General features: G+C 42.0%; 1 protein-coding gene across 1 annotated transcript in view; it reads right to left on the bottom strand.

The window, feature by feature from the left end:
- nsg2 (neuronal vesicle trafficking associated 2) overlaps positions 1-14,441 on the bottom strand; it is a 50,465-nt gene that overhangs the window by 35,615 nt on the left and 409 nt on the right. The window contains exon 2 of the mRNA XM_069665129.1: positions 13,942-14,117. Coding sequence (XP_069521230.1) covers positions 13,942-14,070 — 129 coding nt within the window. The 5' untranslated portion in view covers positions 14,071-14,117. The remainder of the gene's footprint in view (positions 1-13,941; positions 14,118-14,441) is intronic.

Here is a 14,441-nt window from a genome sequence, read left to right as displayed (position 1 = left end):
TAAGGGTCACTTAATGAATCTGAGGGGTTGTTATAGAAACAAGGAAAACAAGGTTCTGCTTCACAAATCTGTTTAAATGTTGTTGAAATTTCTCGAACCTTTTATTCATGTTAAACCTTATCCTTTGACCGCTTTCCAAACAAACACATCAAATATTGACTTAAGTATAGTTCTGGAGTAAATCTACTTCATTGCATGTTTAGGTGGATGGATGGATGGATGGATGGATGGATGGATGGATGGATGGATGGATGGATGGATGGATGGATGGATAGATGGACGTAATTGCAGAGACCGTGAATTAGAACTACTGTATGGTAGTTTGTAGTAAATGCCATTAGATTATCTTAACATCCACTAGAAAACTTAGTAAGCAATGTCACATCAGAGGGGGTGATGTTGTGCTGAATATCATCACAGCTGTGATTCGGTCGTAGGCACGAGGCCGTGCTGATATTCAGTACAACATCATCAACTTAACTGAAACTGGACTTCTGTTGCCAAGCAACCAAAACATTCTCCTGCACTCTGCGTCTACAGGTTACCACAGATCAGCTACTTTGTATGATGTATATTTATCGGTTTGATTTAATTTATAAAGCAACCAGTGAAATAAGAGTCTGCTGTGTGATTCAGAGGTACCAGCTTGATCAATGTAAACATACACGCTCTGCTGTAATGTTAATTAACAGTATTCAGAACACCTGGCTGAGGCGGAGTGATACACAGAGTGAAAAGTCCCGGTGATGTTGTTCTCCATATCGCCACTCATGGAATGCCTCTTATCCAATCAGATTACTTGGTCAGAACTAACTGTTGTGTAAGTGTAACTATCAGCCTGTCATATTAGTATTTTTGGGGGGGCGAAGCCGGTAAAAAGTCTTTAACAACCAACAACGATTAAATTCCCATTTTATCACGCACTTAACTTGATCAGTAGATCAGTAGTATTAGTGCTATCATTACTGGTGTGAACAATGGTCTAAACCCATGGTTCTCAACTGGTGGGTCGGGACCCAAAAGTGGGTCGCACAGCTGTTTTCAGTGGATGTGTGCGTCCACACATGTGTGATGCTTCCCTTTAATTTTGAAGGACATGGTTTTCTATGACATGCGTGCAGTAGTAATGTAGTTTATTCACACTCCATGTGTCCACTGATCGGGTAATCCCAGCTACAGTTACATTTACATTCATGAAACTTGATGAGGATCACTGTAGCTGCATTTATGTTGCACTTTTTTAGTGTATTTCTGTTGAAAAAGGCTGCTAAGTGAATGAATTGCACAGGGAATACGTTCCTCTTATGCACTGCCTCCTGCTGGTCATTTTGGTTGACCTTTACACTGTTGTGTTCTGTCATGTTGACATACTGTGTTGCGTTCTGTTTCAGGTCCAAACTGCACCATTTTTCATTAAATAAATTTGAGTGGTTGAGGAGTTTCAGAAATTTGGGTTGCGATTTGTCGTTAAGGAGTGGTGGTGTGTCCTGAGGCGAGACCAGTAGAGAACCACTGCTCTAAACAACCATGGTATGACTAAAGGTGTGATAAACCAGTACAAAACCTCAGGTAGACACTACATGCACACTTATTTAGTCTCAACTCAATATGTATTGTTCTAAATGTCATGTACACTTTTCCTTTTTCGAATGTAATGGATCAGTCTGTGAATAAAATGTGTATAAAAATCTAGTCTTGATCAGTAATTAACAGAGTGATACACTTAAGATAGCAAATTGTACAGCATGTACAGCATATTCCCTCGTTTGAAAAGCAGAAATGACACATCATGAGTTTTTTCAATACCTATTATATCTTAAAATAAGTATCTGCATTATCCTTTCAAAGTCTTCACAATTCACACTCCTCATCCTCAGTCCTTAAACCTTTATTACCTTGTCCTCTAAACTTCAGCATCCTCTCCTCTTTCATGGCTCCGACTTTACAGAACAAAAGAATTGCTTTTACAAGGTTTCGCCCTCACCGCTGCCTGCACTAAAGAGAGAGCGAGGGTCCCTGCTGCTCTGTGCATTCCCTGTATATTAATGTTCTCCTGGGGACGGGGGCGGACGCAGAGAAAGGTGTACAAATGACGAGGTGGAGGAGAGGTGGAGGGAGAGAAAGAGAACAATGTCTCGGTGTCCTTGTGGCTAATTGTGCTGCTTCTGAGCGGCTCTCTGTCACTTTGAGACAAAGCCAGAAACTGCTGTGCACACAAAGCGGCTCCACTATCTGAATAACCAAGCTGTCAGCTGGCTTACAGAGCTCTTATCTAACAGCTGAAGGCCGCAGTAGGTGTACACACTACAGTGGATTTGATTGGACCCCTGAGGCTGCTGAGCCTCGTGGCGTTCGGAGCAGCAGCAGCACCGGGCGTCAGGCTTGTCATGGCCGTAACTAATGTCTCAATTTTGCCTCACCTTGCTCATTCTCTGAATCATTTCACAATAAAAGCCTTTAGGTTTAAACACAGCAGCGCTTTATGTTGCTTCATTACTCTTTCCCTGCCTGTACCTTTCGCTCCTTTATTTCATATTACTAAATGAAGAGGCCATCAATCAACGCTGCCTCATTTACACAGGCTTTTAGCTACCAGCAGCTCATACAGAGCGCAACCTTCTCTGATTAGACAGGGCCAGGAAATGATCCACATATTAACAAATAAATCCTGTGTAACAAAGCTTTATGTGAGACAACATGAATGAATGAAATACATATATATATATAACTTGCTTACTTATTTTTTGAACAGAGGTAGTGTCTCATTTTTCCTTCTGGATTTCTCCTGGGAATTTATTTATGTGTATTTAAGAGGTCGCGTTCTGTTTATTTTCTTGCTGCGTAGCTTCAGGGATTGTAATCTCACAAACTATCTTACAAATATTGGATGGATTATGACCTCTCTTTTTCATTACCAAGAGGTTAACACTTTCGCTTGTCAGTCAAGTATCTTCACAACTATTTGGTGGATTATGATGAAATATGGAACAGTCATTCAGTATCCCCAGAAGATCTCCTAAGAACCAAAATCCAAACCAAACAAATCCATAAATCCTCTGACTTTTCCTCCAGCAACTCCCGCAGGTTGACCAGTTTGATTCAGAGCGACTTCGCCGTACAACAAAAAAGTTGCTATGAGCAAAGGTCAGATTCACTTGATTGCACTTGACTCTCTACTATAAAGAACGGCACCCACACTGACGTCAATCTAAAGAACGTCCTCTGATAGGCTAAACACCTTTGCAGTGGGATAGCCTTTAACTTTTTAAATCTCTGTGTGATGGCGATGGCCACATTTTCACACTATTAGATTACTTAACATACCTGTGATATTAACTGTGTGTTACTTTGTTTGAGTTAAAGTGGCTGTTTAGAGAGGTCTTTTCCTGGTCTGGCAAAAAGGCGTGGTCAAAGGCTGAGGACACTTTTATGGGGGAGCCAGTGTGTTGGGACATACCACTGCTCCAATTTGATGGGGGGGTTGGTTTTTGTTGGTTTTGCCGTGCATTTATTTGTAGTTAGTTTCCGTTAGTTTTTGGTTCGGCCAAACCACTATATGTATTCTCTTTCACTGTGGTAGGTGAGTTTGTTCAGTTTACACCTTGTTGTTTTGGCATATTATTTAGAGTTATCTTTTGCTGGGCTGGTTGTTATATTTGTTTGTACATTTTGTATTATTTTTCAAATTTTTTTCCTTGTGCCTTACCGTTTGGTCCCTAAAGCCCTATAAATACGTAGTTGTTCTTGATGATGAGTCCCTTAGCTCAGGTTTGGTCTCATATACAGCATTACACTGAAACTTTGAACCATAATAACTTTCATAGAATAGCAGTGCTGTGAACACCATTTTTTAAAGGTTGATTTTGTTGGCTTTTACCCTGGACCGAGACAGGAAACATGGGGAGTAGAGAGTGGGGGATAACATGCACCAAATGATCGGCAGACCGGGAGTCGAGCCTGCGGTCAGTGCGACGAGGACCGTAGCCTCTGTACGTGGGGCGCCTGCTCTACCAACTGAGCTAAACCAACGCCACTGTGAAAACTATTTAACCCAAACTCCGGCTTTGCGTCCAACTGCTGTACTTAGTGGGTGATTGATGGGAGGTGACCGAATCAAAAGAGGTAATTCAGGTAAGCACAAATATGAGACCTACCTAAAGTGGCATGCTACTATTTGGGGAAAGAAATGTCAGCTCCACGATTGACATGCCTGAAATGATGGCAAGACATTAAATGAGGCTGAGAACCTGTAGTTAAAAGCTGCATGTGTTGCTGTATCTTAGAAAAAGGATAATTTTGTCAGTTGATCATACAGATAAAAATGTCTCTGTGTGTCTTTAGAGGGTACCAATAGTAAAATGTATCTTCTACTTTCCTCTAAAATGCCTTACTCTATTATTCTCCATTGTCTTGTTTTCTACGACTGCGCCGTCACTTAAGCACCAGACGTTATTTAAGAAGCATTTTATTTGTACCTAATTCATACAACAAAATAATATTTCTGGCTGTATGATGCATTTTCACCATGAATCGTAACAACTTTGGTGATGCGGTTAATCTCTCTTTTTTTTTTTTACATGAGCGCATCAGCCTCACATAACAACTTCTCCACTCACTGTGACCTTTTAATACGGCAGTGAGGCTGACAGAGATTTCTGCATCAGTAGGAGGTAAATTATTCCAGCGCACACAGAAGCGCAGCCTCTGGTGCAATTTCCCCACAAGAGTCTATTTACAGATATTCAATTAGTCATATTTATTTTATGCAAACTTCTTGAGTCACTGTGACCTTTTTAGTATCTCCATGACTGACGCCGACTCTCTTTCAGATCTCTAATAGAGCTCCGCTGTGTATTTTCCATGGCGTGAAATGACTGCTGCCTGCCAACCAAAATGATCTGCATGTTTCTGGCCTTGGTAAAGGTTTTTAAAGAGCTTAGTAAGCTGTCATTTCCATGTCTACACATAAAGACGTAAAGAAAATTACATTTCTCGGCGACTCTCTCCGCTCTGTCTCTCCGTCTTTTTGTCTCCAATCACAGTATTTTTGTAGACTTGATATTCCCGATGGAAAAGCTGTCAAACTTTTTTTCCTTCCTGTTCCCCAGCATGATACTCCTCAGACCTGTGACTTTCATATTTCACCCCAGAGGACTGAGCTGTGGCAGGAGAGCTGTTTTTTGGTGAAAGTTTAAGTGTGCAGCAGACATTTTTTGCTGACATGTTTGATTCTAGTCTTGAATAAAACAGTGAATAAAATCCATATTAAAGCACAGGGGGGATACATCATGCTGGCAGCTCTGTTGGATCCGTTGTTTGGATTTGGCTGATTTGAATTAGACACCTCTGCAGACACAGAACAAAAAAGATTGTGCTCTTTGGAAACCTGAATCCTGAAAACATTGTGACATTGGAACAAGGCTGAAGGGAACAGAAGAACAATTATTTTAAAATAAAGATGCTTTAATCATTAACAAATCCTTGTGAGGTTAAAACCCCCTTCTTGTCTCTGTCCCTGTCAACCATGTTTATGGTGATGTCATGTTTAGGGTTGAGGTGACCTGTTTCTGCCAGGTAGACAGAGGTGTGCAGGATATGAGTGATTGGGAGAACAAAGGGAGGAGGAGAGATGCTTGTGAGGAGGTTGTTACAGGAGCTTGTTTAGTATATCTAACCAGGTTTTCATTCAGAAATTACAGCGGCTTCAGAATTAATTATAGTAAAGAGCCAAAGACCTTCAATTCCAAAATAATACCACTTGAGAGGATTTTGTTATCTCTCTTTACAATAATATTGAGTTCATCATACCTCATCTTCATGCGCTTCTGATCAAACCAACAATATGTCTTTTTTGGTCAAACCCAAAGTAACTTTTTTCTATCACTTGAGGGCAGCAGAAACGAGCTGTAAACTGATGATATTGCTAATTTATAAGCAAACAGTTGCCTAGTTACACACCCAGAACAAACTCAGCAACATAAACAAATGCATCATTTATAAATTCATTTGGAGTTGTGTTTTTCGAACACCTGACAAACATAAATCCAAACCACAAAATACCTTCTGTCTCTGGATTTGGTCTCCACCAACTCAAAATCAGGCAAATATCTCTCTTTAATCATCAAAGTTTCTTTAGCTGCTAATGCTCCTTTAGCCTCTGTTTCTGTCAGACTTTCTGACTGAGTGAGTGAGTGAGTGAGTGCCGTTCCTTTAGAGCCGTAGAGAGAGAGTTGCAACATCGCAATGGCGGATCATGGAGCATATTGGACCTCCACTGATGCGACTCTCTGTCTATACGGCTCTGGATACTTTGTTCTGGGAGTAGGCGGGGCTGCTCCTCCGCTGTCCTCACCTACGTCTGCAGCGCGCACCTGCTTTCAAACAGGTCGTCATCGGCCTCATGAGGACAGACACATTGCCCACAAAAGTGCACATTGACCTGATGCGGTCAGCCACTTTTGACCTCGTCTTGTTTAGAGTGTTTCTGTTGAAAGCAGCTGCTCGTTGCCTCTTAAAAAGAAACTAAAATAAAAACAATGAGCTAAAGGTGCTAAAAGCCGCCGCAGAGCTAACTGTCATGTTAGTCGATAATTCTCTGCTGTGTGTGTCGCTACCAGCACCACTTTATACATGAATGTGGTGATTTGATCCATTCTTATTCAAACAATATTAATTACAGCCATTTTAAAAAGAAAGCTTTACACCATTAAATACAAACAACAGTCTCTAGGCTCTCTCCTGTGCCGGTCTCTGTGGACGAGCACTGCTGCATCTCTCTTTGTCCAGGTAACTACAGAGCAGTTATTAGCATTCCCTCCACATCACAGGTGTAAATCAATATCTGTCTACACAGGTAGAATATAAACCAGCTGGGTTCAAAGTCCTAAAGAGAACGACTGAAACACCACTGGTCCAAGCAGCAGCAGCACTGCATGATGGATTACACAGTAGACAGAAATATACAGTTCATAAAAGCAACAACCGTTGCTACGAAGAACAGACGGTCTCTAGGGATTCGGCTCTAATCACACACACACTTTGTCATTAAGATTGTAAATAAAGAATCTTTGTGTTTGAACTTGTTGGTTGGACAAAAAAAGCAGCTGGAAGGTGTCACTTCTGGGAGGGGAAATTGTGATAATTCAAATGCATCCATTTCTTCCGCTTATCCGGCGCCCGGTGGCTGTGGCAGCGGGCTAAGCAAGGTGAGACAGACTGTGTAAAATCATGAAGCAAATATTCATGGACATCTAACAGGCTCTATCAGTGTGCAGACTTTCCCTTTCACAAACAACCTGTTATTAAAACACAGCCACAGTACATTTTGTTTCCCTCAGAAGTCTCAGTTAATCTTCCGACCTCGCCGCAAAAGCAGCCTGAAACATTCCAAAAACAGGATAATTTGTGATCATTTGTCAAATTAAACTTGTACGTTTCATCTTGTTATGAGGCCTCACATTGTCAGCACACATCAGGAATCTTTCATCGTCGCGCTCACAGGAGGCGCTCTCTAATTCATGAGGATAAGAACGCACAGTGTTTAAGATTAGATGAGACTTAAAAGCTGCTCTGAAGGAACAAGAGAAGGACAAGGGGGCTTCAGGAGACATGTTGGATAGGGGACGTCGCAGCCTTTGAAGCGGGTCTTTGAACCCCAGCTTTGATCTCAGAGACGACAAAATGAGAGAAATGATCTATCAGTCTCACAATCTCTATTTTTCTCCACTCTTTTCTCTTCAAACTAGCAGCAATCCAATCGAGATATTGGTGACCCGGCGGTGGCTCTGACGCGTCCACCGCCCAGATGGAATCAAATCTAATACCTCTGTAAAGCCTCAGCCTCGGCAGCCACAGCAGCATTGTTATATGTGTGTTTGTGCGTGTGTGTGTGTGTGTGAACTTCACCCCGCCCCTGCAAATATCCCTGGGCAACCCTGTAGTCGGGTAGGTCACACAGTCATTGGGCAGGATCAGGGGGGAAACAGCCGGGGTCGTGTCTGTCAAGCTGCTGATCTGGGGTATGCGTCAGGTCACATGACCCAATAAAGCTCGCTTTAGCTTTAAAGGAGGGAGAGCTAAAAACTGGCCTTAAATCAGATCCTCAGAGCCAGATAAAAGCTGATTATCAATGAACTACTTCTAGACGGGGCTGGTGGCAAAAACAACAACTATAAATTCAGCAAGATTAAAGAGATTTTCATCGCAGAGATAATACTGTCAGACACAAAGGTTTGGCTTCCTACAACACCGCCTTTCTCTTTAAAGCGGCTGTGATTGATATTTATGAACAACAATATATCACATAGCGATATGAAAGAATGTAATAAAGCGAAATGGGCACTTTAATGATGAACCTACAGAGAATTATCAACTAAATCTGAAGCTCCTGGAGCGCCAAGCCAGTTTAAGCTCTTTTTTTCTGTCTGGACTGAAACTTCAATGTTTTGGTTCACTCCCACTCCTCTCTTTGCGTTGTTTTCTGCTGCAGTCGGCGGCTATTTTAAGAGACTCAGTTAGCCAATAGCTCTTGAACATAGAGTAACATTTAGCAGCTAAAGAGCCAGATATTTCCCAAAAACAGAGCTAAAAAGGAGTCAATATTTGGTTTATGTTCACCAGTGGCCAGAAAAAAGTTGTTTTGTAAATGCTAGACCCATAACAGTTCAGGCCAATATCTCAGCCCATATGAGCTTAACTGTAAAATGTCTTGTACAGAACATTTCTTGGTCACAATGGCAAAAAAAAAAAAATCCTTATATAATTCTATACATGCATGTTCTGCTTTTTCTAAAGAAAATTAATGTTTGTTGTATGTTTCAATATACATGTGCAGGCAATGCCCCCCCAAACAAGCTACTGTGCCCCCCAGCGAACCCACCCATCGACCAAGAGATCAATGCCAAAAATTGTGCTTGCTTGTTAAAAGTGAAAACGTTTGCTGCACTTAATCCAGAGAGTGAAACATTTCTTGATGTAAAGGTTGTGAGGCATATTACGGACCCGTCACGATCGCCTGTTATTGAGACGGAGAACGAAGTTGCTAAAGAGTTTTTCACCTCTCAAAAACAATCGCAGCCAATCGAGGGAAATTGGACTGTACATCATTTCCTCGCAAAGTATCACACAAATGCTCTGCTGATCCTTCTCTTTGGCGGCACCTGTGGCGATTAACAGTAATTACAGGAGCACTCTTCCCAGATATCCAGACACTGTCGCATGTGTGACGTCCACGGTTGGCTCCGGTTGTAACTCTTGATTTTCCTCGATGACGGTCGCTTTCCTTTTTAGACTGTTTGCCTTCATCTGAGCGTCGAATTTGTTTCTTTTTCTTTGGATTTTCACTTACTTCATCGATCTTTCTTTTGTTTGTTCAGCCATAGTAGATTACTGTTTACTCGCAACACTTGCAAAGACGGGTAAAGCAGCCGCTTAGCTCCGCCTACCCTCTCTGGCAGACCAACCACTGCTGGCTGATGGAAAACGCGTCACTAACTGGGAGACGCTTGTGATTTTTTCCGCAGGTGTCACCACAGACGCCCAGTCTGTAATACTGCAAATACAAAGGCTTTCATCAGTGGGCCATAGGCTCAGTCAACATTGGGTTACGTCATTCGGCGATAGATAGTGACTCAACAGACATTTATTTAAGTGAAAATCTTCGAGATTATCACAACAAAAAGTTGTGTTTCTGTCTGCATTTATTCGGTAGGAGTGGAGTGGGTGCATAGTTAAATGATGTTCTGATGACGTGCACAGTGCAGTGTGTGTTATGTACGTGTTCCCTCATTATATTTGTTTGGGCTCAGACATCAATAGCAGTTATATCTTTCACCATACCAGTCTTTTTTGGTTTACGATGTTAAACCCAATTCATATAGTACAACTGTTGAAAACCCACAGGTAAAATGCAGCACACACAAACCTCTCAAATATCAATAATAGTATTGGCTTTAAAGGTTCTGTATTGGTCGGGCTATATTTTTAACATGCAGCTGTTTGATAACGAGTTCACTATATCAACTTATAATGTGATATGTGTTCAAAACTGTTATTTGCTGCCCCCAAGTGGCCCAAACATTATTGCAGGTTTAAGTTGCACTGGTGTCAAAAAGACGACAAAATACTGCAACACGGGAAAAAGCACAGAGCAGCGCGATGATACAGAAATACAGTAGAGGATGAAGAACAGTGTGCAGAATTCTCATTAAATCAACTGAAGTGTGATAGCCATCATTAACATCTCCCCCGCTCTGACACCTAATTACAGATTTCATTATTATTTCTCTTGGCCTCTGCTGCGCTCGTGCATCACTCGCCAGCGAGACAAATTCTCACACTAACAGCTGGAGACACATTCAAAGATTTAGCAGCAAATTGACCTTTACAACTCCCACTCTGTCCCATGTAAAAACAAATGGACCCGTTTTCATTTGCGTAACGCTTTCCAAAAGCGACATTTTTATCTTAATGCCTTTAAGAACAGACAACTCGAAGCGGCTCATGCAGCAGCTGAACCGACGATTTCCGAGTCCTGTGAGCAGCATACAAAATCTGCATCAGCTGTCAGCCGGCGGATCCCAAAGCAACAGCAATCTTTGTGCATGCGTCTCCTGAGGCCTGTAAAAATTCACTGATAGTCAACAAAACAGGCAGCCGAGAAGACCTGACCTCTTTTTCTTTAAATGTCAACGACAATAACGCCGAGTGTATCGCAGGAAATCATTCTCTGCACAGGTTATTCCCTCCCTGTGTCTATACCTGTTCAGACAATCAGGCTATATCACCACTGGGCAATCACACAGTACACAGTAAGTGCCATGATGATGTATTCGTGTGTGTGCGCGCGCGCTGTAATCTTCACACATGACAGATTTGACCGCAGTATCAGTATCCATGTTCTCCAGTCTAGTGGGAGTGATTTAATCAGTGTGAAATGATTGACAGCTCTATGAATGTCATGTTACAAACCGGTGGCTGCTGACAGAACTGACTTGTCAATCACAACCACACACACACACACAGGTTGACATGCCTGCTCTGTACACACACACACACACCAAACACTCCTTCAAAATGCACGCAAGCTCCCTCGTGAATAAAAATGAAAGCCTTCCCGTGTGCTGTGCCTTGTGTGTGTGTGTTCATGTGTGTGTGTGTGTGTGTGTGTGTGTCGTGAATGACAGGCTTCTCCAGTTAACAGGTATATGAAATGGAAAGAGATTGTGCCTCCCTCAGCAGACTACACAGTGAGGCTTCATGCTGGACTACATTGTGTGTTTCTGTGTACAGTAGCACAGACAGTGTTGCTTTAAAGGGGTTACTCTTGGTATTTAAACAATAAAGCTGCTTGTATAGATAAAGGGCTTAAATCGTCATGGTTTTACAAAGCAAGAGAGCATGTAACTTTGGGCTGCACAATTAATCGTATACTAACTGCGATCACGTTTTTGACTTCCCTCGATTAAATAATTGATTGACGGCGATATTGATGTTTAAAATGCGTGTTCCACCCGAAGAAAACTCTGCTGCATATCAACTCAAGCGCTCCCTAAACTAACAGCCACTCCCCCAGGGGGCGATAGAGAGATTTTGGCTTCACTTTTGGGGGAGCTGGCATGTCATGTCATGAGCATGCACCCTGCAGCAGCAGATTAGAGTGGAAAAGTAAACACAGGCCGGTGTGTCGGTTCAACAAGTGACCATGGTAACTGGTGCCTTTCAGCTGAGTGCGTCTGTGGTTGTCGTAGTTACAACAGCTGTTGAAAACAGGAAGAGAATATGTAGCCGTCCTCGTGAACGCCGTTTGGTTTAATTACAAGCTCAAAATGTACTTATCTGTTAGGCGTTTGAAGTGTTTGTGCAAATGTACAGTCGCGTTTTTTGAACGCTGCATGTTGTTACGCTAAAACAGTCACTCTTTAACCCGAAACCGAAACCTCTGTCTGCACTGCAAAGCAACACAACTAACTTGTTCAACCAGCTGCAGAAACAGCACAAAGTGCCGCAAGATGAGTGTATGAAGGCCATGAGGAATAGCGGCGCTACTCCCCGTTAGAAGTACAATAAAAATGTTGTCCCTAAAGTTAATAAATAATCCTGATTGATAATCATGATCTCATTTTGATCAAAATAATCGTGATAATCCTTTTGGCCATTATCGTGCAGCCCTAATGTAACTTGGGTCCATTATCCTTGCACCTTGGACACAGTGAAATAAATATTTGAAGGTCCCACAGACCTTCATCTTTACGTCCTTCATGTGATGCTTTTCTATGCCAGGGACCTGTTCCAAACTGTTTTCGAGAATATAAAATGTGGGCCCGAGCACCCAACGGGAAACAACTTTTTTTGTCCCTCTTATGTGTGAACCGTAAATTTGTCGCTGCTAGAGCCAGAAGTTAGTTTAGCTTAGCTTAGCATAAAGAAGCTAAGGTAGCAGGTAACAAAATCTGCCTTCTAGCACCTCTCAGGCTCGCTTATTTAATATGTTTGAAACAATCTAAGTGTAAAAATGGCATATTTTAATTTTACAGTCAGATATGTGCTGGACTCTTTTGGCTGGACGCAGTGACTCCCTAAAGTCTAGTCAAGATATATTGTGTTAATTACTAAGCTTTAGAAGCACTGGTTGAGGCTGGCTGAATCATCCTTTTTCCTGTCTTTGCCCAAAGCTACCAAACAGCATGTTGTTCCCTTACATTACTGAGCACACACGAGAGAGGTTCGGTTTTCTTCTTTCTCATAACTTTACATTCATGAGACTGGGAGGAGCAGCAAACCCAGACCTCTAAGAAGATGGGTTCAAAGGCTGTTTGAAATTGCGGCTTGAAAAATGTTTTGACTGATTACTCAAAAACCAGAAAAGTTGCCAAATACCGATCAAGTCATGATCTAAAGGATTACACTATGCCAATGGGTTCGTTTATACCTCTCGGTGTCTTTCCCTGAGAGTGACAGCTTTCAGAGATGTTACAGTCTCCATCTTTGTTACAAATATCAAATCTCTAGTTGTAGTTTTTGTCCAGTGATACTACATTAAATGTTTACTTCTTAAGTAAACTAAAGTCTAATTGTAAGGGTCAGGAGAGGTTTGTAGTGGGTTGGATTTCCTGAAGGAATTCAATGTTGTTTAGCATTAATATAAAGTAGCCATTAAACTGTGTTCCTGTTCTAAACTGAATTAATCGTCCTATTAGACTCCAGGCTAAAGCCCTATCAGACAGAGTGCACTGTTTAAATTATGCAGTGTTATAGTGATCCTCCTGTTATACGATGAGAGCAAACCAACTGCTGCAATGATTTTATGATACATTACATTATCTACAGTAAGTAATTGATCAGCAGCTGAGGGTGGAAATATGGATCCATAAAGCTGCTGAATGGAATCATCACAGCGTAACCTTGAAACAAACACTAACATAATAGGTCCATAATAATATGGCTCATGTGGAGCATGAAAGAGCTCACCTTTTGTCTAATACCATTCATTTTCATAATGTGCAATCAGTGCAGCTCTCAGGACAAACCCACATGACAACACCAATCGTTGCACTGCCACCATGGTAACCGGATTAACAAGCTGCGGTGCAGTTATTATGGGATGTCGAGATGATAAATGACACTCTGTCTGGCACCAAATCTGTCTCCTAATCTCAGCTGGAAAACAAAGGACATGGCCGTGTGACAGCTGAGATGAATGAACGTGTGAATGAATGAGAGTGCGTGTGTGTGTGTGTGTGTGTGTGTGTGTGTGTGAGGGGGGTTATTGAGCATAAGAGGGTTTGAGGACAACGTAGGTCAACAACACTGAGTAAACACAAACAGAAGGAGATTAAGAAAAACGGACAGATGCACAAACAAGCAGGAAAACTCTCACACACGTTCACACACCACAGGGCTGTGTGTGTGTGAAGGGGGGGGGGGGGGGGGGGGGCTGCTCACCTTGTCAGGTGCTTGGCTCTGCAGGCTGCCAACATCCAGAGGAGTGATGAGGGGCACATTCTGAAAGCCGTCCTCCACGCTCACAGGTTTGGCCCCTTTGTCTTGAAGATTACTCCCCAGTTTCACCATCTTTCACCGACCTTTAATATATTCCCTTATTTCCCTGAAGACTGCTCCTGGATGGTGGAGGTGTGGGAGAAAGGATGGTTTTACTTCAGATTTTCAGGTCAATGAAACCCGGCAGAAAAGGGACTAAATGGAGATTAAATGTTGATGGTGATTTTAACTTGAATTTTGCCTTAAAGAAAACTCTTAATATGAACAAATGTTAGAAAATGTCTGTCTTGTCGAGAAGCAACATTTCAATCCTTACCATGCTATTGGAGGGGAGAAAAGCACTCATAAAAGCACATTTTCTTTGCCTTTGAAGCGTAACTCGGACTATTAATTTCAGGAAACCAAAGAGAAAACAAACCTCAGTCACATCATCTCCTCCTTTC

The sequence above is a fragment of the Semicossyphus pulcher genome, unplaced genomic scaffold (genome assembly GCF_022749685.1).
Source record: "Semicossyphus pulcher isolate SPU_LCO1_2020_fin unplaced genomic scaffold, fSemPul1.0.p SCAF_10, whole genome shotgun sequence".
NCBI lineage: Eukaryota > Metazoa > Chordata > Actinopteri > Labriformes > Labridae > Semicossyphus > Semicossyphus pulcher.
The sequence above is the reverse complement of the archived record's forward strand: the minus strand, read 5'-3'. Positions and strand labels throughout refer to the sequence as shown.